The sequence below is a fragment of the Gopherus evgoodei genome, chromosome 3 (assembly GCF_007399415.2).
Source record: "Gopherus evgoodei ecotype Sinaloan lineage chromosome 3, rGopEvg1_v1.p, whole genome shotgun sequence".
NCBI lineage: Eukaryota > Metazoa > Chordata > Testudines > Testudinidae > Gopherus > Gopherus evgoodei.
Genome location: NC_044324.1, coordinates 129816310 through 129842242, shown reverse-complemented (window position 1 = coordinate 129842242; position 25933 = coordinate 129816310). Strand labels below are relative to the sequence as shown.

The 25933-nt window shown below is 39.8% G+C and overlaps 1 protein-coding gene across 1 annotated transcript in view; it reads right to left on the bottom strand.

The window, feature by feature from the left end:
* Positions 1-25933, bottom strand: part of ARID1B (AT-rich interaction domain 1B) — a 441148-nt gene that overhangs the window by 103407 nt on the left and 311808 nt on the right. The window contains 1 exon segment of the mRNA XM_030556641.1: positions 10217-10306. Coding sequence (XP_030412501.1) covers positions 10217-10306 — 90 coding nt within the window.

The following is a 25933-nucleotide window of genomic DNA, read 5'->3' as shown; positions in this document are numbered from 1 at the left end:
CCCATCTTTTGGACGCTAAGGTTCAGAGTGGGGAATTATACCATGACAAAGTCAACTTACAGCCACTGCAGCAATTACTGCAGTGGTTCTCTACCCTCCTTCTGCCAGTGGTGCACGTCCTAATGAGGAGCGCTTCCATTGACTTCAAAGGGGCGGTGTGGGGAGCTGAGAGCCTGTGCTCTCAGCTCTGTGTAGCTCCCTCCTGGGAGCCCAGCTGCCTCCCCAGGCTCTCAGCTCCCTGCTCCCCACCAGGAGCATGGCAGCCACCCAACGGAGAGCTTTGTGTGTGGAACCTGGGCAGCTGTCAGGCTCTGAGTAGGGAGCTGGGAGCCTGGGCAGAAGCCCTGCTCATAGAGGGTAGCCGGGAGGCCGCTGGGCTGGAGCTGGAGCTCCCTTCCTGCCCCAGGGTGACAGCCTGAGCAACATAAAAGACCATAGTTAGAATCACATTTTGCACATGATTTTGTTTATTTTTCTTACTTGCCCAGGAGCAGAGATTTTTATTAAAAGTTAAAAGTCGGGGGCAGGGTTCAAAGAGCTGCTTTCCTAAGGGAGAGAGGAGGCACAAAATCTTTTTTTCTATTTGATCTAATAAACGATTAACAGAACACTATATACAAACATTTGAGAAGTGGTACCCTCCTCTGAAATGAAGGGTAGCAATATTATAAAGTAATTTATAAACAGAATCAAAAGAGCAATGGTGAAGCCAGGGTGCTCAGTTAATGGCCCCTAAAAAGACATCTCCTTCCACTACATGAACTAACAAATCCTGTATTCTAAAAAATGCTGGAGGATCTCAAAATTATATGGGGGAAAAATACTCAGGGTTGATGTAAGCTCTGACTCATCGTTCATTCTACAACCAATTCTAAAGCGTTTTGGGAAAAAATGTTTTATTTCTGCCATACCAACTATGCAGAAATCAAATTTCTACATTCAGCTGTTTCATTAGCTAGCATGAACCTCTTCTACAAATGCATCAGGATGCCACTAAAAACATTCAAGGTTCTTTGGGCCACAATAACACACAACATGTTTTCTCTTTGGCACCTTGACAATTTATTTTCATCTTGGCATCTGCTATTATTTGCAGACTGATTGCCTTGTTTCTTTGCACCAGTTCAACAAAAGATGTTTCTTTGCATGTGTGAAATAATAGTCACACAACACACTACCTTAGCAAAATCATCTCCTACTGCAAAGACAGCGAGAGCTATTGCTCCTCTTCACAAAGAGGCCAAGTTTCTATTTGGGGGGGAGGTAGGGATATTGGATCTGTTGCATTTATTTAAAAAAACATTTTGTATTATGCTTTAATATCTTACAATATCTTCATTGTTTATTTTTCAGCCAGTTACTCTTGACAATGCCAGTAGCTTTGGGGAAGATGGAAACTAATGACCTAGCTAAGGCTTTAACCCAGACCCCCTAGTGTTCTACCAGCTGTGCTCTTAGGTTAACTGACTGACTCTCTCTCAGTTCTTTCTCTGATATTACAAAACCCTGTGTAGATATGGCATGCATGATATTTAAATTTCTTCACACCCCTAGCCCTGCTCAGCTATTGCCTTGCCTTGAAATTCATATAATCTATCACTGATACACTGGAATCAGGAGAAGGGTCAGACAGATTACCCAGATGGTAGCTTGGGAAGAAAAATCCAATCTTTCCTTATGCAGCTCTTGCCTAATGCTCACTGATGTAAAGTTTAAGTTCAGCACTGAGGGAAGAGAAGCAAAAACATTTGTGGAGTCCTCGACACACTGACAGAGGCAAAGACGACTGTTCATGTGCCCCTTAATACACTATTTCACATGCAAACAATGTATTATTGCAGCACACATGGTACATGATGCCTTTTGCCATGGTGCTTTGGAAACTGGGACAACACTAAACTGTAGTTAGAAAACAAATCCACAGTAATTTCACCTGGTAGCAGAAAGAAACAAATCTGACCATCAATGTGAAAAATTCTAAGGAGTCTTTCTGCTTTATACAACTGACATTTGTTTATTTCCCCCATAACATGCATACTTATGAAAATAAAAGATGAAAGAGTGGAAGGAAGGGCATTTTTCAGTGTGTTAATCTGTAGGGTCTGCAGGCTTTGTGGTCAGAACTTCAGGTATGAAAAATTTAGTGTGCTGGAGACTCAGGTTCAAATCTCCACTGGATTTCATAGCACTTCCCTCTTGTGAGGTAAATATACCGAATTCCATGAAGTATGCAAGGTTTTGAGGACAAAACCATAAATATATGTAGTGTGTCCTGTCTGTCTTACATGGACATAAAATGTTATGTGACATTTTTCATAAATGAAAAATTAGCTCGTTGTCTTCAGCCCCAAAATGTCCCTGTCCTCACACTGTTGTTTCTGGCAGCAGCTCCTCAGTGATAAATGTATATATTGCAGTTTGCAAAGCCATTTGGGATCCTTTAGAACAGTGGTTCCCAAACTTGATCTGCTGCTTGTGCAGGGAAAGCCCCTGGCGGGCTGGGCTGGTTTGTGTACCTACCGCATCCACAGGTTCAGCCAATTACGGCTCGAACCGCAGCCACTGGGAGCCGCGATCAGCTGAACCTGCGGATGCAGCAGGTACACAAACCGGCCTGGCCCGCCAGGGGCTTTCCCTGCACAAGCGGTGGAACAAGTTTGGGAACCACTGCTTTAGAATGAAAAGACCAAAATAAATATAAGCTGTTGTTAAATATATTATTTAGATCTCAGATAACTTATGTATTGACTTAAAAAGAAATAGGGAGCTCAGATTAGCCATTCATTATTTTTAGGTAGGCCTCGTATAAAGGTTAATTAAGGTAACGTAAATATCAAATATCTTTGAAATTATAATGCTGCTCAATAGGCAGACCAGAGGCAACTCAGATGTCACAGACCATGATAGGAAGCTGTCCCAAGGATAGCGATAAGACTCAGTAACTTTACAGTAAGCCTGGTGACAGGAACGACGACTGTCACTTTGTCAAGTTCTTCATCGATGACTGGTTATGGCTTAGTTCACTCCCAGACCACAGCGGCAGAGAATTCAGAGGCTGTCTAATGAAGTCAGTGAAACTTTTCTGTAGAGGAGTCTCAGTGTTAGCAACTGTATAAACTCCCTTAGACTAATTCAATTCCCCTCCCCTAACCTCAAAAAATGACTTCCCAATTTAACGTAAAAGATTAAATAAAGATTCATTCTCAGTATAGCTATATTTAAAATCAGCAAGAAAAGAGCAATGACCAGATGGTAGTGTACAAAATTTATCTGGAGATCTGGTTCCAGGTTTTCATTGTACCAGTCTCATTATTTATCTGAACCTCACTTCTGTGGTTATGAAGTTTATTAAAGCGGCTTATTATCTCTCCTAAAACATACTCTAGCCCCTTTCAATTCTTCTTGCAAAAAGACAATACTGCTGTATATTTAGCATCATGCCACAACTGATCAGTTCACTCCAAAGCTGAAGATGGCTGGTAAGGGAAATATGTCTGATATCCAAATCCAATCTGAAGCCCACGTCCATCAATTGCTGAAATTGGCATTTGGATTCTTTAAGAATTAACTTGGTTTGGCATCATGTATCACTTAAAATATTGTAAAACAAACAAAGCAACAGTCTCCCTTCAACATTTGCTATGCAATGGGCCAAAGGCCATTCAGACTCTAACGGCCCAAAGCAGAGGACAAAGCAGAGACTTTGCAACCCAGCTCCCCTGATTATTCATATGACTTGCATCTAAAGTGACCAGAGAGCAAATGTGAAAAATCGGGACAGGCCTACATAAGAAAAAGACCCCAAAATCGGGACTGTCCCTATAAAATCGGGACATCTGGTCACCCTACTTGCATCATTCCAGAAAAAAATGCAATGGTAAAACAACCAGACATACTGATGACACCTTTCTCCTCTTAAATGTTGTGTGTGAAATAAGTGCTCAGGAATGTGACAGTGCTGTCCAGAGTCATACAAAGAGCCAAATTCTTCTCTAGTGCAAGCTGGTAAAACCTATGTTCACTTCAACGGGAGTTACACCCAGGCTGAATTTGGTCCTCAAGGAAACCAGGTGCAGCACAGGCTTCCCCAACACAATTCTGCCAACTATTTGATCACTTTTATATGTGCTTGTCTCCCTTTTGGAAGAAGGGGAAGGAGGAAGAGCATTGAGACTGTTCAGTAATGCCATTCAAGTTGAGAAAAACTGGTTTTATGGGGCATCCTTATAACTAATAACTGCTTCCAAAAATCTGTAATAGCTTCAGCTAAAATCTGCTCTGTGTCTAATATGAAACACTCCTCTGGTTGTCCAGAACACAATTCACCTAGTAGCAGGTTGCTGAGCATGAAGATTTGTTCCACGTTGGCATGCTATTCATGTATGTCAGACTGAGCTAGCTCTGCTGCACTCACCCACTTGGAGAAAGGGGTGAAAGCAGAAGGCACCCAAACATACCTGTGGCTTTGCACTCTGGTGCACACCTTGAGCACCTTCCCTTTTAAGAGCCTGAAACACTTCAGCCTACATCAAGCAAACTTATTTCCAAGTCTGATTTAACCTTAAGTGCTGTAATCATTAACATGGCAAGCAGAAGAATTTTAATGACAGGAATCATTTAATTCTTTGGCTCCTCTGTGCTCTGAGTAGATCCCAAATCCCCAAATGAGAGCAAAAATGTAAGGAGGAAGGGGGAGCTTTTTAAGATCTAAAAGCAAACTACCGTATCTTTTTTGTTGTAATCAGGGTTCTCTGATCTATTTTTTCTTCTTGTTTCTTTCTTTTCTTTTTTTTTAAAGATGAGGAATAGATTTCAGGGAAAAGAGTCTCTATCATCAAATGTCAGTATTAAACCATATCAGGATTTGTGGAGGAAATTTAGGGACAAATTCCCAAATTGGAATTTATGCCATCTGAACAAATAAAAATATTTATATTTTATTAAAAGAAATTAAATAATGGTGAAGTTTGTATAGTGACAATATGAGGAAAGAGGAAAGAATATATGAGGAAAGAAAATAACTTGAAAGGGGATAACAAAAACTTCATGAAATCTAATGAGTAAATTTGCAGTTTATAGTTACAGAAATTCAGATTGCTGTTTAGTTTTTTGTAGGGAAGCACAAAGAAAACATCAAAATGCTTGATCACATCCCATCTGTTACTACCTCTTGCTGGATAACATCTCCGCTGCCAAAAGCTATTTAAATTTACTACATTGCAGCTACTGATAAATATCACTTCTGTGAAGATCTAATACTAAATAAGGGCTAGATCTGGAGATAATGCTTACACGCAGCTGTGTTAAACAGATCTAGATTTTGCTCAGCACAACTGGATCCTATTTGTTACCCATTTTCTCCTTTTTGATATGATTTTAAGCAAAATATACTATAGTACTATCCCCCTCCCATGACAAGCTGCAGCAGGTAAACAAAGTAAAGAAATAAAGCTAGAAGTGGGAAGGATGATAAGAAAGATATTGGGAGAAGGAGGAGAGAAGAGGACGGTTACTGTTCAACAATTTCAGAAGCTCTCACTCTGGGCATCCTCCATGCAGATCTGACAGGCACAGAATGGTGCCATGAAACTGCCTCCAGCAACAGAATACATTTTCCAGCACATCACAGCAACTGCGTTGGCATCAATTCTGCTTGCAATCCATGTCCAAATAGAAAAGTTCTCAGTGGTCCTATTTCAGCATATCTCAAGGACTAATTAAATCCTCATTACGATCTTCTAATTATTCCAGTGCTCTGGGATTTCACTGAGCAAGTCTCTGATGGTGCATTAGATGAAAAGGGTTAAATAACCTGTGTTGATTCTGAGACTCCAGATCTATTTCAAGACCTTTAGCATATCATCAGCATTATCATGAATATTTAACTATACACTGCTGTGAAAATTATAAGGGGAAAACAATTAAAGATTTTTTATAAATTAATTCTGACCCATATTCATTTGCCCTAATAAGTAAGGCTCCTTTAAGTATCCCCATTATGACAGCATATGCTAGAGTAGGAGTATGTGGTCATTTACTGTTTCCATTACATTCAGTGGTGCTGAGAAGTTCCCAATTTACTATTTTAGTATAAATAAGACTGAAACTTGGCATGCAATTTTTGAACCCAGATGAGAATTTTAAAAAATAAATTTACTTAAATAGGAGAAGATGAGTTTTGTGAGCTTTTTTAGGATACAGGAAAGAACTTTTCGTTTGTTCTGAGGTAAATAAAAGTCAAATTTCGACGTTATTGTAAAATATACTTTTGCATTTGCAAAACAAACAAATAAAATGATCAGGCTACTATAATAAGGGAAGGAGTGTAATCTAGTGTTTAGGCCAGGGAATAATTAGGATTTTTAGATTCTATTCCCAGCTCTGGCTTTAATTCATGTTGTGACCTTGAACAAGTCACCAAGAAACAGATTGTTAAAGGTATTTAGATGTCTAGCTAACTTCCATTGATTTCAAAGGGCATTAGGAGCATAAAGAGCTTTAAAAATCTATCCCTTAGGTCATAGTTTTAAAAAAGTGTTTGTTAATTTTGGATATGTCCGTTTTTGTATGTCCAATCCGAGACACCTAAGGCATGATTTTCAGAGGTGCTGCACATCCACAATACTTACTGACTTCTACTGAAATATTGGATGCTCAGCACGTCTCAAACTAAAGCACCTAAAAATTGAGGACCTCTGAATTAGTGGTTACTTCTGAAAATTTTGACTATAAAACTGCCATGTACCTCAGTTTATCTATTTGTAAAAGCAGGTTCAATATTACTTACTTCACCACCACATGGAGGCATTGTGAGGCTTAAATAATTAATGTTTGTAAAATACTTTGAATTAATTGTATGGAAGCAGAGAAAATGACGCCAGGGTATAATCTGGAGTAACTCTACTAAAATCAGTGGTATGACTGAAGACTGAATTTGCTCCATCAAGCTAAGAAAAAATATTACAAACTTTGCATCAAAAAGATATGGAGCAACCACTTCTGTGTAATTTCTTGTGGCACCATACATATAAAACAACTTATTTTGATAAAATCCTTAGAGGTTCCATTGACTGTGTATCAAATCCAAATAACTAAAGGACACAAAATGTGAATGGAAGTGAGCAGCATGAGCCAAATGTTTCCACTGGTATCATACCAGGTCAAAGGAACTATGGACCAGATATGATATGAAAGATTTTCAAAATCATTTGCAAATATAGATAACGTTTTACATTACTGCTAAAAAAAGTAAGAAATAAACGATATAAAAAGTAATTTGAAGGGCTTGACATATCCAAAACCCACAGAAATTCCGATTACTGTGCACATGAACATAGATTACAAACATACACACACACACACACCATATAAAAAAAACCAGGTTCCTTGATACTGCACTTCTACAGTATGGGATGTACAGCCTGAGACTGGCAAACATGAGCAATCCCATCTGGGTGCTGAGTAACAATGGAAAGAAGGATAAAATACTATCAAACACTTTCAAAATAAAATAACTAAGTGTAAACATAATGGTTCAGTGTGGGGCTTTAGAAGTGCTGTAGCTCAAATTCTACCCTGTCAATCAAGCTGCAGTATATCTGACTAATAATATTTTTTTCAAGTGTTGAGGGTATGGGATTCCATTCAGTAAGCCATCAGAAACCCTTTGTTCATTCAGTCATTTATCTAAACAAGGAAAGAAAAGTTAGGTGACGTGCTAGAAGGAACAAAAACACGTTATCCTAAATTGGAGGGTCACTCGGTGTTTTTTGCTGGAAATCATTCATATCAGTGAGCCAAGTGTTTAAATTACTGTAATAGATGCCTGTGGATCAGGTGTCTTCAGCAGCAACGATTTTCTGCTCAGTTTTTATCAGTAATTGACAAGCACATTCCCTTTGAGCCCCACCTTCCCTCCTCCTTTCCCTCTCCAAGTCAGTGAAAATCAGTTCAAGCAAGCAAAGGAATCAACTAATGTAACAGCCTTTTTAAAAGGTGAAGTTTTCCATTTCAAAGGAGCCTCTAATCAATGATAGGACACAAAAGGGAATGTATGCATGTTTATGTGTGTACTGCATAGCCTTTACAGAAGCTTTGGGGATCATGTTCTGCAAAATCAATATAACCTAGCTGGTTACAAATTTCATATCGGCTGCATGAAACAAATGGACATTTTATACAAGGTGGGTCACATGGATTGTGTGTAGCATGCTAGAAGTCTCAATTTATAACCAAACAGAAACAAAGCACATTGCATATAACACAATGCAAAAGTTGTTAAAGCACAAATCCCAAAGTTACAGCTTAAAATATGTTTTTTAAAAATATACTACTAGGTTCAGCTTCCATCTGTGAAAGCCTTTTGTGTGACAGCACTGGGAAGAAACCTAGGCCAACTCAACCTTGTTTATACATTCTGGTTTCCCCACTGCTGTTCACCGATTTGGCTTTTTAGTTTTGGCAGCTGTCTTCTCCCTTGTTTCAATTTTGATTCACCCCATGCTACCTTTCCCCGGCCAGGCACTTCAACCACTGAGTACCACCTAATTCCCCTCTAGAAAGGTGATCAAGAGATTGACCCACACAACAAAGTTAGAGCATCCCACTCAGCCTTAGCGTCATTAACCCATTCTTTGAAGCCTAATAATATATCATAAGATCAGCCATACTGGGTCAGACCAAAGGTCCATATAGCCCCGTGTCCTGTCTTCTGACAATGGCCACTGCCAGGTGCCCCGGAGGAAATGAACAGAACAGGTAATCACACCCATTCTCAGCTTCTGGCAAACAGAATGTATCCACGCTGTAAAGATACATTTTGTTGGGCAGTGCCACATGCTATGCTGAGACACAATCAAGAAACGCACATATCTTTTGAGATGCCTGGGCCTCTGAAGCCCCTGCCTGATGCAATCCCATTGTTTTATGACAGTCCATCACATGCAATATACTGCATTAGTACTGGCTAGTGAAACAGTTCTTTCTCCACCATATAGATCACTCTAAACAATTTTTATGGTGGAACTGAGGACCTGTGCTAGCAATGGATTGTGTTTAAAGGTGACCTGTAAAATAAACACAACAACTGAGTTAAGCCTATAATTATATACTAAATGTTCTCTGCTAACCAGCATCCCATGGAAGAGGCACACTTCAATACAGAATTTTTTTTTTCCAATTAACCGTTTCCCCCTCTGTCTGAAATCCTCTTAGTACTTCCTGGACGATATCCCAGAATGCATCATTCTGTCCTTACTTATACCACGGGTTTCACTAGCTGCAAACAGACTTCTAGAAGTACTTGCGGAGCCACAGAATGGGATCTGGGATATCTTCAGTACCAAGACTATTGTAGTGGTGGCATTTAACATGATTCTGTCGTTATCTCAGATGGCAAGTTGGTTTTATAAAATTGTTGCTAGCACAATTCAATCATAGTGTGGACAGCACCTCTGGTTCCACAGTTATTTTGCTATCATCGGTTTATGAAACTGTGATATACTATTATTCTGGGGTGGCGGGGTTAAAATACAGTTGTAATGAGAAAAAACCCTGTCCACATTGGTGTGTGAACCTGTGCTAGCCAGCAACAGCCCCGCTTGAATGGGGTTGTTGCTAGCCAACTTTTCACTACACTGTGAATAGGATCCAACACTTTTTGAAAGTAAGGGGTGGACGGGTTGGGATCCTGAACCACTCAACCTTACCAGCTTGTTTCCCCCTCCTTCTTTTCAATGTAAAGGGATTTTAAATTTCTTTCTAGAATTAGGCTGTAGACCAGCCATGGCCTACATCCAAAGACGTGGGATAGATACATCAGAGTTTTGCTAAAGTGAGAAAACTGTGGTCTATAAACCAGATAATATTTCTATTCTACAGAGATCAAATTCCAAGTTAGATATTTATAATTCAAGTTTATTTTATTTGAATTCTGTAGAACATTAAGACTTTGCAGCAGAATCCTTTTACAATTACTGCTATTTACAGTATTTTGAAAAAGACTTGCATCCGACTGTGTTGTGGTAAATCCCCCTATTCACTTACTCTTCCCACAAGAGAATTAAGAACCCCACACAGTCTATTTAAATGAAGGTTGTCATTATTCTACTGAGAGAAACGAACTTGGAGAAATTCCACCACACTGATGAACTCCTGAGAACAAAAGGTATATCTGACGTAAACTAAAAAATAAATAAATAAATAACTTCTAACAAACCTCGATCTTGTGGCATTGGTGACTGGCTCAAGGCAGGATGGGAGCTGGATTCTGACTGACTACCAGGAGGCTGAGGTGGCATTTGACTACCTGCAATAAACAGAGAGAAAATTTAAAAAACAGACCAAAACCCGTTACATTTTTTTAAGCCATTGAACATCAAAGAATGTACCAACTGTATACATTAAAAGACACAGCTCAGCAGGTCTAGCTTTTTTCACAACTTTTTTTTTTTTTTTGGTAACCCAAGGAGGAAGTGTGCATAAGCATATTTAGCAACAGGCATGCCGAAATGTTCAATTTTGTATTGAGCGAGTTCCCAGCCTCACTGACATGATCCAATTTACAGCTGTAAATCTCCTGACACATATTTCTGTTAGAGAATTTAACAAAATTCAAGTCTGCTGAACAATAGGGCTCACCCTGCCGAGTTTAAACTGGCCTCCAGCCAAGCAGACATGGACTGCTGCCAACAATATAACCAAAGAAAAATTCAGTCAATACAGAAAAGACTAATAACAGTTTAAAAAAATATTTCAATTAATCGGTGGACTTAATATACTTGAATGTCCAAGTGTAACACAGAAATAAAAAACGTAAGTATGCACATGCTGTGAAAGCGTGGTGTGAGATCAGATAGAGATGGGGTATACTGTTATTCAAAGCAAAGGCAAACATTTACTCTTATTAAAAAAATAGCATGGTATCTTTCATATACACAAAGAGCAGATATGACCCAATTTTAAGTTCATGTTAAAAACCACCACCACTCTCACAACCAGTAAACTGCATAGATCACAGTTTATCTATCCTGCAAGGTTAAAGAGCACAGACAGCACCATCAACATTTTCACCTGTTATTCCAAGGAGACCAGACTTTCAAACCAATGAGGCTTAGAGCACTAGAGCTTTCCTCCTTCAACACTATTACACAGCAGCAAAGAAGGGACTTACTGTCATGGGCGGTGGGTATAACAGGCCAGGGGAGACTAAATCTCCCCTGGTGCAGCCGCCACCAACCCACTGCTGGATGCCTGGGCCATGGTGGCCCTGCCTGCGCTCTGCCTCTTCCCCTCCCTGCTCCATTCCCTTCCCCAATGCCCCTGTCACCTGTTGCTACTTGGTGAGTCCCTCCTCTCTTCCAGTCCACTCCCAGCAGCATCCCTCCTCACCCCCATGCCCCTGCAAGGGAGGGGGTGGAGGAGAGGAGGGACAGTGGGCTGTGAGGACCTTGCAGGGAACAGGGGAAGAAGATGAGGGACGCGCTGTGTGGCGGCGCTAAGCGGAAAGGGGGCGTAGTGAGGAATGGGATGGGGTTTGGGGCAGAGTGGAGGTGGAGTGTGGGTAGGGCCACAGGTGGAAGAGATGGGACAGGCAGTTCCCGTCTCCCAGTGGAAGCATCATCCTCTGCCCCTGCTTATTTTATTGATGAATAACACTAGTGAGCCACTTCCCTGGGATGCATCTCAACCCTCAACACAGCGCTAAGCATATAGGATCAAGCACCAACTCTTGTGCTGCTGTAAAATGGTGACAGTTTCACACCAACCAATCAAATTGCCACAGCCTAAGGAGAAAGGACAGCAAGTCTCAGATGCGTCTTGGGACTTTCATTCATCACTGATTTTGAGATCTGGCTGCTCTTGACAGCTAAAGCAGCTGGAAGACCAGCTCAGATTAGGCAATAAAAATATATTTTAGGTGGTCAGACACTGCAGCGATGAGTGTGGTATAAACAGTAGCAGAGAGACTTAAACGCCTCCTCATCAAAATGAACAGATTATTTTCAGACTGATTTCCTTTTTAAAAAAACAGCAAGAATAAAGAACATGTCAAGTAGATTTGTGCATGTAGAACGCCATTTTCTCTTGCTTAGCTCCCACCCATTTTTACTGGTTGAGGGGAAAATCCTGGGGTGATTTCTGTAGCCATAAGGATTTGTCCCAAAGAGTACCAGTAAGGATTGCTCTTTCTGCAGAGCTATGAACTATCCAAATGTTAAAGGCAAATAGGATGACCAGATGTCCCAATTTTATAGGGACAATCCTGATTTTTGGGTCCTTTTCTTACATAGGAACCTATTACTCCCCACCCCTCGTCCCGATTTTTCACACTTGCTGTCTGATCACCCTATGGGCAAACCACAGAAGGCAAGTGAAATGCTCTGTATTCTTTATCCTCCATCTACACCGTGTCAGAGAAACTAGCCACAATTACAACAGCTGATTTTAAAAGATACATTAGATTTATATGCAATACAAAGAAACAAACTAGAATTTTTAAAGTAAAATATAAAAGTTGCCTAGCTATTTGAACGGAAAGTATCTGCACTAAAACTCATAGTATGCAGTATTATGATGGGATATGACAACTGCCTCATTTCTGCACTTCGCAAGAGTATGCAAATGGAAGTCTAGAGGCAGAGTTCCTTCTCCAAAAGACCAAACATGGCACTACTATGAAATATTCAGTGCCTGGGGCCTTGGATCCTCAGCCCATTTAGGAACTCTAAAGCATACGAGAACAAAATACTGACTTATTTTTATGTCACTCAGGAAAGGACTGTAGCAAGACATTAAGCGTCTACATTATAATGAACACTTCTGCAAGACTGAAATGATTCAGTGACTCAAGACTGCAAATAGACAGCAATTCCATGTTAACACAGGACGCTACCACTTATACTGTGTATGCCTGAGGCACTGCTCTCAGACAGAATATTTCAAGTAAACCTAAAACATGTAAAAACCATCTATGACTTTATAAGTTACTAAAAGATGCAGGGGCACTGCTGGTTGCATTGTACAGCCCCAAGATGGGAATTCCTTTAGTGTCAGGGATAGAAATTCCTCTGGGAGCTGTTAAAAATCAAACAGAAGATCTATGCTGTGTAGTTTATTTTGCATCCATTTACGATGAGCTTGTAAAATCTTTCTAACACTCTAATTTTTAACACTGATAATGTCAATTGTCGAGCAAGAACCTTATCCTGCATATACAGTCACGCAAGCACAGCACTGGCAAAATCAAACTTTAGAACTGTGCGTATGTAAATTAGGCACTACAGAAATCAATTTCATCTGCCTCCTCTAGAAATGTGAAGTTGGGAGTTTCTCAAATAAAATGATGGGCACCTGTAACCACTTGCTCAAGTATTTATTTATTTACAAAGGGGTACTTTAGAAATCTCCCCTTTATTTAATAAAAGCTTTAGAACAAAATCTGGTGAAGTCACAAGAGAAAATTATTTCTATAAAGAACGAGCAGATCAACACTGCGAGACCTGAAGAAAGATTAGCTCAACTGGTGCTACTGTAGATTATTCACATGGTCAAATTCAACAGACTATAAAATTGTAAGTTAGACCAAAAGCAGCAAAAGGAGAACAATGCTAAGATCGCCATTTAACCCTTAAATGGTGACCCATAAGGGGAAAAGAGTTGGTGCTTTTTTGGTTTCTTTCAGATATATAAAGATGACCTGTTTGTTTCTTTAAAAAGGTTTATCCATTTTCTTTCTTTGATCATTGTTTTTATTATTTGTGTTGTGGTGGCACCGAGGAGCCCCAGTCATGGAGCGGGACCCCACTGTGCTAGGGGGTGTACAAACACAGAAAAAAAAAGATGGTCCCTGCTGCAAAGAGTTTACAATCTAAATACCCTAGGAATTAAAGCGTAATTAATTGAGAACTGATTTATATTCAAAAGAGTTAAAACTCTGGGGTTTATTGTTTATTTAATACCCATTTCACTAAAACACTAAGGAGAAAAATTTCATTGGCCTGATTGTGCGATGTCCGATGGGTAGGCGAATGCTGCATTTAATGGGGCTCTTTGCAGTTGCAGAGGTCTACCTGTGTGGACTGTGTGTGGCAGAAGCAGGGCCTTTGTTACGAATTCAAGTCCCGCCAAATCTTCAATGTGAAGCTTAAAAATGCATAATAGGAGTTTTAGGAGATGCCAAAAAAATTTTCAGCACAGCTAGGGAAGACCAGACATTCCAGATATTTCTAAGATAAAAAACAATCAAAAGAAAGAAGTAAGTACTATTAAAATAACCTACCAACCCAGCCACCCTTTCTGGCCTTCAGACAACATATCAAAAAGAAGCAAGAATGGGCACAAACCTTCCATCCCCACTCCCCTGTTAGAAGCTACTTTTAATTCCATATTAACTGATTTTTCTATTTAATTTTGGAAAGAAAATTGCAAAGAATGCAAACAAGTGATTTCGTACATTACCGTAGCTTTCGTACATTACCGTAGCTATTTGAAAGAGAAAGAACAACAATTTTTTTTCACTGACAAACTATTTTGACCCAGTACAATACAAATGGAACTTTTAACAGAGCTGAACTTTCCCCATGTTTTTGTGTAGCACTGCTGCTACACTGATGAGGTATTCCATTTGCCAGAATGTATGCAGGATAAACACTACTGTGTATGTTGCATAGCATTTTTATTATGTAAAATCACAGCAAATAGAGTAATGTGTGTTAAAATACTTGGCAATGACATGCTATTCCATTTCCATAGACATCATACAGTCACACTGTCACATGCAAATCTTGGTAGCAGGAGTTCCATTCAAATCAGTAGCACTGTGTACTAGCCATACTGTATTATAGGTAGTGTGGAATGCAGTGCCTATAAAAATCTTTATGCAACTACTGGTGCATGCACAACAGAAGTTTTTAAAATTTAGATAACAATCTTTTCAACTTTGTTGTTAAAATACCAAAAGTGGTAGCCCACATTACGTTATAATTGCCTATCAGACTGTATTATTTTTAAAAATCAACCTTTTATTAGAAAAATGTAGAGAGAGAGAGAAAAAGGAGAAATCATTTTAAATAGTTAATAATATAATGACAGATTATGATTTTTCTGCATATAAAAATTGGTTATGTTAAACTCTTAAATATTTTGTATGATGGTTTGAAACAGAGGCAGAAAGGGTTAAATTGTATCTTTCAGAGAGGTGCTCTCTCTCTGTTCTGTTCTGGACTGAACAGAGTTGGGACATACCACTTAAACTGAAAAAAGACTGAAGAGAAGATTGTATCAATGACACTGCAATATTATTATCACTTTTCTACTTTCCACATCTCAGTTCTTTGCTCCTGCTGCCAGCTCACACTCGGTCTGACAAGAATAAAGCCGGGGTCCTCACACCTGTTGATGTTCTAACTGCAGGTTAACTTGCATTCTGAGGGCCAGGTTGACTTCTGACTAATCGGTGCAGCTCTAGCAAAGCAAAATAGCTGTAAACTCAATTTACCCAGCTGTTTAAACCAGGTTTATAGCTATTTTGAGTCACAGGAGCAGTGCAAAGCAGACAAAGGATATCAGTGGATCTGGCCCTGAATCTTCCATATTAGCCCTTTAAATACTGTATCATCCTTCAAAGCCGCAGGTTTCTCTAATGTATATTAACTCTCACAAATCATGTAAAAACAACAACTAGTAAGAATTCTTTTACTGTTCATAACAATATATAGTTCTTAGATTGTAGGAGTTTCAAGGCAGAACAGTGTCCAGAATAATGGGGCCCTGATCCTTACTGGGGCCTCTGAATGCTACTTAATATAAACACTACATTATATTACAAAAACAAACAAAACCACACACCAATCAACCAAAACCACTTCTGTGTTAAAAGAATCTTCCTTAGGTTGAGTAGATAAGCACTCAAAAGCTAGGAAATCAGAATTAAGACTGTGTAACCTTAATTCTGCCCCCCCCCTCCATGCATAAGCATTATGATACCGTCTCTAATTCATGAGCATATGCTGTTTGTTCCACAGAACCCCACGTCTCATTCAGTGCACAGAATGGGTGGTGCTCAATGAATGAGGGAGCTACTCGATATTTCTTTTTATCCTTCACCACCCAGTGTGTTGCCCCAAGTTCTAATATACTGCACATCATACAAATGCTGCCCTACCTATGGAATTATTAAATGCTGCATGGATTTTTCTGTGGTGCTCATCACCATAGTGTGTTTCTGAAACTTGGGTCTGCCATATTGGAGATGCAGGTTTGAAAAGGGCAAAGAATTATTAGCACTTCTTAGTAGAAACAGGGAGTCTAAGCACTCACAGACTCCTAAGCAGGCATGCTAGTGCAGCAGATGTTCCCTTAGGCCAGAGTGAACGCCAATGGGGGGAAAGCAGTGGCAGAAGGATTCATTTTGTCTGTGTCCCATCCGGAGGTCCTCCTCTGGGTGTGGATTGCTGAAATGAGGCACCACTGCAATGCACGATTCAGGGAATTTTGAGAGTTCTTGGCAGCAACTCCTAAGCAAGCTGAGCCGTGTGAAATATAGTTAGCCAATGGCAACTTTCAACAGCTTACAACTCGGCCAAATCTGAATGGATTTTCATGAGGCCACTAAAAGGCATCTTTCTGCCCAAGGATTATCCCGCTGCCAAATTTCAAAGTCCTGTTGCAAACCATGGAGGTGCCAGAGCAATTCAAAAGAAGGTCGCAAGGTTTCTTTATAGAAATATAGAAAATATTAGTTAATCTAAACCTAGGAATCCCATAACACCTACTTATGATTTGTAATTTAGATACAGAGAAGTTTCATTTTGGGGGTCTATTTCCTTCCATTTTCACCTTTGCTCATTTGATGCACAATCTACATTAAACTGGGGAGCTAACACAGCATGAAATATTTCTGCTGGAGGCCAGTACAGAATATTACAGCTCAGGAGAACAACTAGTTAAGTCTTTTCTAATCCTTGCATTCAGAGATGGTGGCTGGGGGCGGGAGGAGCAGGAACTGAATTGAGCAGGGAAGCTCATATTTCTCTCACCAGGCCAAATTAATAAAAACAAAACCTGATTTCTTCTTTTCTTATTCTTCCTCTTCCCCAATGCTTTTCTCTTTCTAACATCTTAATTTTTTTTGTTTTGTGTGAGAGGCTTAATATTGGCTGCCTTCTGAAGAAATGGGCACAGTGACAGATGAAAGACTGTATTCATCGTATAATTCAGAATAGGGGGAAGAATCGACTGCTGTGCATTTAAGATTCTAACAACCTTGCAATTTTGTATAGTCGGTTCCCCCCATCCGTTCTTTTGAAGAAATCTGCTTTTATTCTGTTAATAACTAACCACAGTTGCAGCAGCATGGATCCGATTAGCAGTTCTTATGGTACAAAGAGGAGGGGGGAAAAGAAAGGCTGTGAACAGGGTTGCCAATTTGTCCACCTAGGTCCCCAGGAGAAAGATTAGATGAGGCGCTTGCTCCCTTTTTTTCACTCAAGCACTGCTCTATACTAGATAGGCCTTTTCAAAGCCAAGCCACTGACTTTTTTAAAAAAGCTCTCATTTGAGCCTCCCCAGCAAAAACTCCCTTCATACGTTTTTCTCTCTGTGCCCCAAAAACATCCAACACAATTGTGCAAATCTGGGGGAGGGGGAAGAAGGGGAAAATGGGACAAAGAAACACAGCCTGTCCAAAACATTTTATCACACCTCTACGGTGATTTTAAATTATTATTATATTTGCTAAATTATATTTTCCTGAATAACGTATAAGAGAAAATAATGCATAATGAACAGGAACCTCACAGGTGATACAGCAAAAAACATGTACCCATCTGTTTAATGTATGAGTCAAATCCTTACTGTAGCTCTTACTCTGTCCTGTTCACTGTGATTTCAGTGAGATTTGCATGAGTCAAAGCAGAGTAAGAGCTAGCCTGATAGGAATAGTTGATGTATTACTTTATATCTTTTTTTAATGTGGTAAACTATGTGTTCCAGCTAGTGAAAACAAATGTGTTTTTAATTACTTTCTATATTTCAATTAAAAAAAATTAATTTGCAATTGATCCAATTTGTAAGCAATTGAATGCTTTTAACAAAAGATAGGGAAGTTGTCTTGCCTCCTTATATTACATTCAAATTCTCTATTTTCTAAAATGAAACGTCATAAAATATTAAGAATTTAGTTTAGCAAGTTAACACAAGTTCCAAGGGAAGGTGTTTTTACTATTAATGATCATTCTTTAGAGACAGTTTATAATCTATAAGGAGAATTTTCTCTAACCTGGTCTTGGTTGAGCCCACTGTACTCAAGAGCTTGAAACGCACTGTCTATAAAGAGGTAGGTATAAAATTCATTGGATTTGCTTCCCAATAAAAACTGACCTACATCACAATTTTAACATAACAGAAGGCATATATATTGGTAGTTCACCGACAATCTTTGGAAGTTCACATCTTCAATGTGAAAATCCATGGGACACCAAAGATAGGATAAAAAATGTTCTTAGACTCCCCACCACATTTCTTTTTGCAGCACCCATCTACACTTGGGAATAACTCCAAATCAACGGCTGACAACATAGGTTGCTGATCCCTAAGTATAGATGAAGACTATCCAGATCATGTTCTTGTCTGCACTTTGGGGTCAGCACTGGGGGCCAGCGATAAGTGAAGTAGCATCATTTGCTAATTTAAGATATTCCCACTGTTCCACAGGCTCTTCTTTCTTCCCTCATTCTTTCTCACCATCTCTCCTTTTTTAAGTGCTGGCAAGCAGGTGGAAATTGGAACAGTGCTAATCTGCAGCATTGAAGCAGTTTACTTGTGTGCTGCTGTTCTTTGCTCTACTCTAACTTTGCAACTTCCACTGCCTGTAATGAATAGATACTTTGTTAGAAAAAAGGTAGGACCAATAATTAATCCCACCCCACCCCCACAAGGAACAAGCTTCACCAGAATAGTGTTTATCATGAATAACATGAGCATCTCATCATAATACACACTTCTGCTCAACAGGAAAAAAGAAAGCCCCCAGGAAGGCAAAAAGACAAATCTAGGATATTATGAATAAAAGCTTTCGAAGGCAAAGCAAGTTCCAAACAGCATTTTACGAATCTGACCTTCCGTGAGACAGGATCTATCATGCCATATTTAAACTTGCCCAACAATGGGAAACCCAAAAGACTAGTGCTAGAGCCTAGAAATTTTCATATATTTTCAATCATTTTAAAACTTCCATAAATTTAGTACGCTCTGCAAGGTCACACACAGAACATTCAGCCATATGCCTTTAATGTAGTTTGCAAATACGAACTTCTATGTCAGTTTCTGTTTGGAAGGGGACGTATCAACATTAGCAACCCCTGGTTATATCATTTATAAACATGCAGATGTGGATTATTAAAGATTAATGCATTTTGGGATTGGTGTCGGCATTCCGTTTGTCTCATGCCGAAACCAATTCTGTTCTTCATTAGTCAACGACAACTCACATCACCGTGTTGTGGAAGAGAAATCAAAGGTGCAAATGTGAATTGAGAATAAGTGATGAAGCTGATTACTAAGAAACTTAACTGCTGTAATCAATCAACACATCACAATAATTTGAGTTATCTGGGGATGAGGAAATGAACATAAAAACTCACCATGAGAGTGGGTTTTTGTCTGTTTAGTTTTTAAAAACCATGTCTGATATCTGAGTTCCATATCTGACTATGGAACAGAACTGTCAACTCTCCACACACATATTGCAAAGCAACAGTTCAGTCCACACACATTTTGTTACAAAGAAGAATAAGATATTTCTTATTTAAAATTCATGTCTCAAAAATACTAACCATGACTAAAATTGGAGGGGCGTGTGCATAGTGGAAACAATTTCCTTGCTGAACAAATCTCATTTTATTATCTGGCCTAAATTTAAATCAGCAAGACTTCCAGGCCTATGTTCTGATATCTTGCTCCAACTAAGGACATACAATACCTTCCTGAAGTTGATGCTAATTACAGAGCAACCCCAAACTGGACCATTTCAAGAAGGAGTAGAGCTATCCAGCCTACATGGAAAGTAGGCACTGACAAAGCACTCTACTCCAGAAAATAAAATATACCTTGTACTAGATTTATGGAATGCTTTATCAATGTAATATGGGCGACTGCCAACAACAACAAATTGATAAAGTGGGAGTGGACTGACTGACTTTCCCTGCAAACCCATCAATCATTACTCAATAATGCAAAGCACAGGGGAAGGAAGCCTTTTTATTTATGATAGAATCCACACCTATTTTTTATTGTGGCAATACATGAAATGGAAAAAAAGGATCTAAATTTAACCACATAAGAATATAAAAATTCAATTTCCCATAAAGTAAGCACAGGCACTATAAGTTCCTTGGTGAAGGCATCAGTGGGTTGGAAGTATCATATAAAAATCCAGGAACACAAATAGTAAATGCTAAAATTAGAAGCAAACTGTACTTCCCTATGGTCGACCTCAGCATGCAATGTCTAGCCGCAAGACATGACAAGAACGATTTTCATATTTTTGGTAGCTTCAGTAGATATATTTGAACTTTGTATGTGAACCAAAATGCATGTACTACATACTTATGCAAAGACTTGAATTGGTTTTCCACACCCTTGTCATCCAAGATTCAGGTGGACTGACATATATGGTATGCTAAGCAACAAAGAAAACTTTAAAAAAGCAGTAAGAGAGATTGATTTAAATAATTATTTTTTCTGGTTGGCTGGTTGTTTCTTCTAATTTAGTGATGCTGAAAAGTACCAGACTGACAGTCCAGGCAACTGACGCTCTCTGTCCTCAACAAAGCACAACTTGGGCTATGGCAGTGTAAGTTTCCCTAATGCTTCTTCCTTGCCACTGTGCCTCAGCTCTGTTCTGGAGAGACCACCTCTGAAATGAGGCTAGTTCCTTGACCCCTCTGATGAGACTGCAAGCAAGGAGCCAGTTCTGTTAGAGTTTTTTTGTGACATGGACAATTGTCCAAAAGGAAGTGAACTGAGATTACCAACTCATTTCACACAGGCCAAACAGTCTTCAGATGGTAATTTATAATCACTACTGAACTGATCTGATTTTTAACAGGGAACATAAGAATGGCCGTACTGGATCAGATCAATGGTCCATCTAGTACAGCATCCTGTCTTCCTACAATGGGCAACAGAGTAACAGAGGTTAAATACTCCATATAATAAAACCAATCCCTAGAGCTAGAGTATCTAAAAATTGCCTATTCCTTCTCCCCTTCTCAGAAGAAAGTGGACTGCAGTATAGAAGTTTTAAATGCTGTTAAGAATCATTGGAAAAGGGATTTAAAACTATTGCTATGTGGAACATTCTAATATTTCATTTGTAAGGGAAATCCACAGCCTTGCAGGCACTGTAGGTTTGTAAAACTGCTGAATAGATGTTTTGTGCACTGCTGGTGATTAAAAACATGGCTATGTCAATGGCATTTTGTGTTCTGTTTTTTTTTCTGGTCTGCTTGCCAATGAACAGCATGCATCTTCCTTGCAACACTTGTTGCAGGAGTTCTGCCTCCGGAGAAGCCAAGAGGGAAATACTGATGGATGTGTTAAAATAATCTTTGTCCATGCAGGAAGACCATGTCCATTTTAAAGGGAAATTATCCCCTATCTTGTCTTGCAAAGGTACTACTAGGCACCTGTAAACTTATTGCAAAAAATGAAGGTTCACAAATTCAGCTCATATGGTAATCATCTCAAATAATTTTGCTGAAACAACAAATGCTTTAATACACTAGTAACAGTGGGTAGTAAAGCAAGTTATTTTCTCCCCCTAGGTAAGGACCAGAGTTTGGCTCATTGGGGAAGGAAGTCTGAGATTTTCCAAAGTGTAGTTTAAAAGATGACATTTCCAATCAACTTCTCCTTGTCCAGTCATGCTTCTAGAAATACTTTATTTTACAGGCCTTAATTTTTGCCAGACATGAAAGAGACTACCATTTCTGCTCCGATTCTCACTCTGAAACCTCATTTTAGCCTATGATAGACAACCTTTACTCACTTTTTCCTTGCTCTGCTAATGAATCCTTCTAATCTGCCCACATACTAACTAGTTTGTATACCAAATTAGGAGGCTGGCTGGATTTCCAACCACAACACCTCAAAGACACCCTATCACCCTTCCCTCCTTCATGCCTGCAGCTGTATCACCTTGTATTATTTCTGTCAGGTCTTAGAAGTTAAGTACACTTGGGCCTGGTCAGTACATGTGTGGAAGACTGTCAGGTAAAAACTCGGTAAGTGGCGTTGACGGCACAGTGGGAAATACCCATTTTCTTGAACTAGGGTACTCTGTGAGTAGAAGAATGGCTATACAGCTGGGATGTAATCTCAGATACTGACCATCTGTGGCCATTAAAGATCTTTCAAAGTGGATTAAGCTAAACCAGAACAAGGTACTCTTATTCTGGAAAAAGTGTGTCCCTACTTGGTGTTATTCAGGAATAGCTACTCCTGAGTAACTCTATGTGTAGAAAAGCCCCATGTATAGACAAGGCACTATAGCTTTTACCATGACCAACTAGGCAAGGTCAACACTATATTCCTTGATAAAAAACCACCACCACCTTTTTTGTGATGAAGACATAGCCTAGGAGCGTTAAACCCAATATCCCAACCAAATTCCAATTTAGCTTGCAGCAATCCTTCTGTAATGCTGCATAAAGATAATATTGTTCTTCACTTCCTATGCTAACCTGCTGTGTACCATTGGTGTCTATTGATAAACAGCTGTTTTTCCTTCATATGGAAAAAATGTTGAGAGAAAAAATGAAAACACCCAACGATGTGAAAAGCCACTGTTTTCCTTTAAGACTTTTCTGCATGGAGACTTGATAAGCAACAAGGCTGGGTGTAACAACAGCAGGCGAGAGTGGACTACAGAACAGTTAGTGTGCAGTAGCAGGGTCCACACAGCCCTTAGCGCACAGCAGGCTGCTGCACTATAGATTTATACCACAGCTTGCCATACACTAAACTTCAGGGTGGACAAGCCCTGAGGTATTTCTAAACACAACATTCAGAATACATGAAGAATTAGTGTCAAAAATGTCAAAGTGTGTCTAAGGAGTAAACCTCTTTGCAGAGGGTTTCAAAAATAATGTTGCTTAACTCATGAAATCTGCCCAGACACTAAAGAGTTAACAGCTTCCTGGCCTATCAGCAATCTCCCACAGAACTCTTGCCCTTCTTAATATTTAAACACTGTTGCTGCTTACGCTGCAGAGAAGAAAAAGCTGATCAAAGCCTTTGGCCAATGAAATAAAAAATTGAAAAAAAAAAAAAAAGCCCTAAACCAAATCTGTTTAGCTTATTTACATTTTTGCTTTGTTAGTAAATTGAAACAGCTGGCGCAGGAGGCAAGAAAAGTGAAATTAACATCCACTACATCTTCTGACAAGGGCAGCACATTTTGATGTTATGTTGTGTCAGCTTCCACTACTGGGTGAGGGTTGACTTAGGTACAGTACAAGACCTAAATACAGCGCAGGGCATCACATTTTATGTTTTTTTTTTCCTTTTAAATCAGTAACCTAATTCTGGAAAAGCTACAAAATAAAGAGAACTTTATTTCTGATTAAGTAAAATAATGGTCTATATTACAGAAATAAAATATACAACAGCATCTTAAATTGGCCTATTTTTAATCACCGAAGAGCAAAAAATGGGCTCTGTAACGCAAGTGTAGCTGAGAGAGAAGTGATATAGGTTTGGGGAAAACATGCACTTTTGATTTAAAAAAGAAATCCAAGTTGATTTTTCTGCCCTCAATGGGTCATCTCCCTGCTATATTCTAATAGTATGGATGGAAACAAAGCCGGCAGATATGTGTGCCACTTACCACAAGAAATATCTGTCCAGCTTTTCAAAGAGTACAGAAAGGAAATGCCCAATGATTTAGGGATGTGCCAATGTCAGGGCTGTCTGTGCTGGTTCATTCCCATGAAATTCGCAATGTGTGACAGTAAGCAATATGAGATGGCAAATTTTCAGAAAGGTGGAGAAACAGTTTAAACAGGCAATGGAACAAAATCGGCCATTTGGGAGGTTTAATAGTGGGCTGTTTGTTTATCCTTTTGATGTTTCATTAGTTGTTGATTTTATTTCAACAAAGGAGGGATGGGGAAAAGGAAGCTTCTCTTCCAGCGAACCCTGGGAAAGCAACACCTTTCTTTTAATGGCCTTCCCAGCAAGACCGCCCCCCCCTCCCCCTGCAACATTTTGGCTTTCGCCCTCATAGCTATCTCTACACAACAGCTGCTCTTTTTACAATGACTTGCTGGAGAGAGAATGATTGAAAGAGCCAATCTATGTCACATGGAGAGGCTGCAGCAAGACATCGCAGGAGGCAATAGAAGAGAAGAGAGGTCAGAACAAACAAGGGTAGGGTGAGGAAGGAGTGAAAAATAACAACAAAAAGAAAATATTAAAGAGAGGGAGCACACTGAAGAATATTTGTTTCAAAAACACTGCAGCCTGAGCATCACAGGTCACAGAAATACAGACAAGCTCCCTATTCCTTTTTTCCCAAAGCATCATGGCTGTAATTGGGCTGAATGGAAGATATTAGACAATTGGCAATGGCACACACAGATGGAAATTCCAGGTGGGATGAAAGGGGAAGATGACACGAACAGTGTTATTTATATGGCTTAAAAGACTTAACAGCTCTTAGCCAGAGGATTAAACACCCACCCACCGCCAATCTACTGGGAAAGCAGAGAGCATTTGGATTTCTACTAGGATCCTGTCTCTGGACCCTAGCTCAGGTATCCATATTCCATAGCAACCTTTGGTTAGTAGGTAACTGATAAGTCAAATCCTACAACCAGCTATCCTCCTTGGCTGCTGGAAAAGCAAAGCATCTGTCTTCTCCTGACTCCTGGACTCCAACACATAAGAGGTTACTCATCCTGTGCATTAACTGACCTTCTTTGAGATATGTGTCCCTATGGGTGCTCCACTGTCAGTGCGGCAGCGCCCTCTGCAGCAGTGCCTGTCAGATTGCACACGTGTACTTCCCCCGTCTCACTCCATGAGCGGGATGCATATATAGCGCTGTGAAGTCCGATCGCCCCTGCAGTTCCTTCTCTGCTGCAGAGCCTATGTTTCACCTCTGAAGCAGAGGGAAGGAGGGCAGGTAGTGAAGCATCCAGAGGGATACATATCTTGAAGAACCACAATTATTGCACAGGGTGAGTAACCGTCTCTTCTTTTTGAGTCATTTCCTTATGGGTGCTCCAGTGTAGGTGACTAGGAAGCAGTGTTCCTAATTGGAAGGCCGGGGCTTCAGAGCAGTATTTACTGCGGATGACAGGACAGTGTGTCCTAGTAGAGCAGTAGTGTCCTCCTGAGGCAGGCTGAGTAATGGTGTAGTGATAACTGAAAGTGTCTGCTGATGCCTATGTGGCCACTTTGCAAATGTCAGCAATTATTATTGAGAAAGGCAATCGAGGTGGAGAGTGAGCAGGTGGAATGTGCTCTAGTTCCAGGAGAAGGCTATCAATTGTGTAATTGGTAGAACAGATGCATACACTGCGAGATCCACTTGGAAAAGAGTTGTTAGAGATAGATGCACCTTTCGATCTTTCGGCCATTGAGAGCAATAAGATTTTCAGAAAGGTTTAATTCTGTGTAGACAGAAAAAGAATGGTCGTCTGACGTCCAGGGTGTGCAATGTTGCCTCCTATTGGTTGCTGTGCGGCTTTTGAAAGAACCAGGGAAGGTGGATAGGTCGATTGAGATGGAAAGAGGCTGGTACCTTGGGCAAAAATTTGGGATGTGGACATAGAATCCTTCGTCCTCAGGAAAAGTTGTGTACAAGTGGGTATGCCATAAGGGCTCCAATTGAGGGCAGCAGGAGTTCTCTGGTATGACAAAGAGGTTG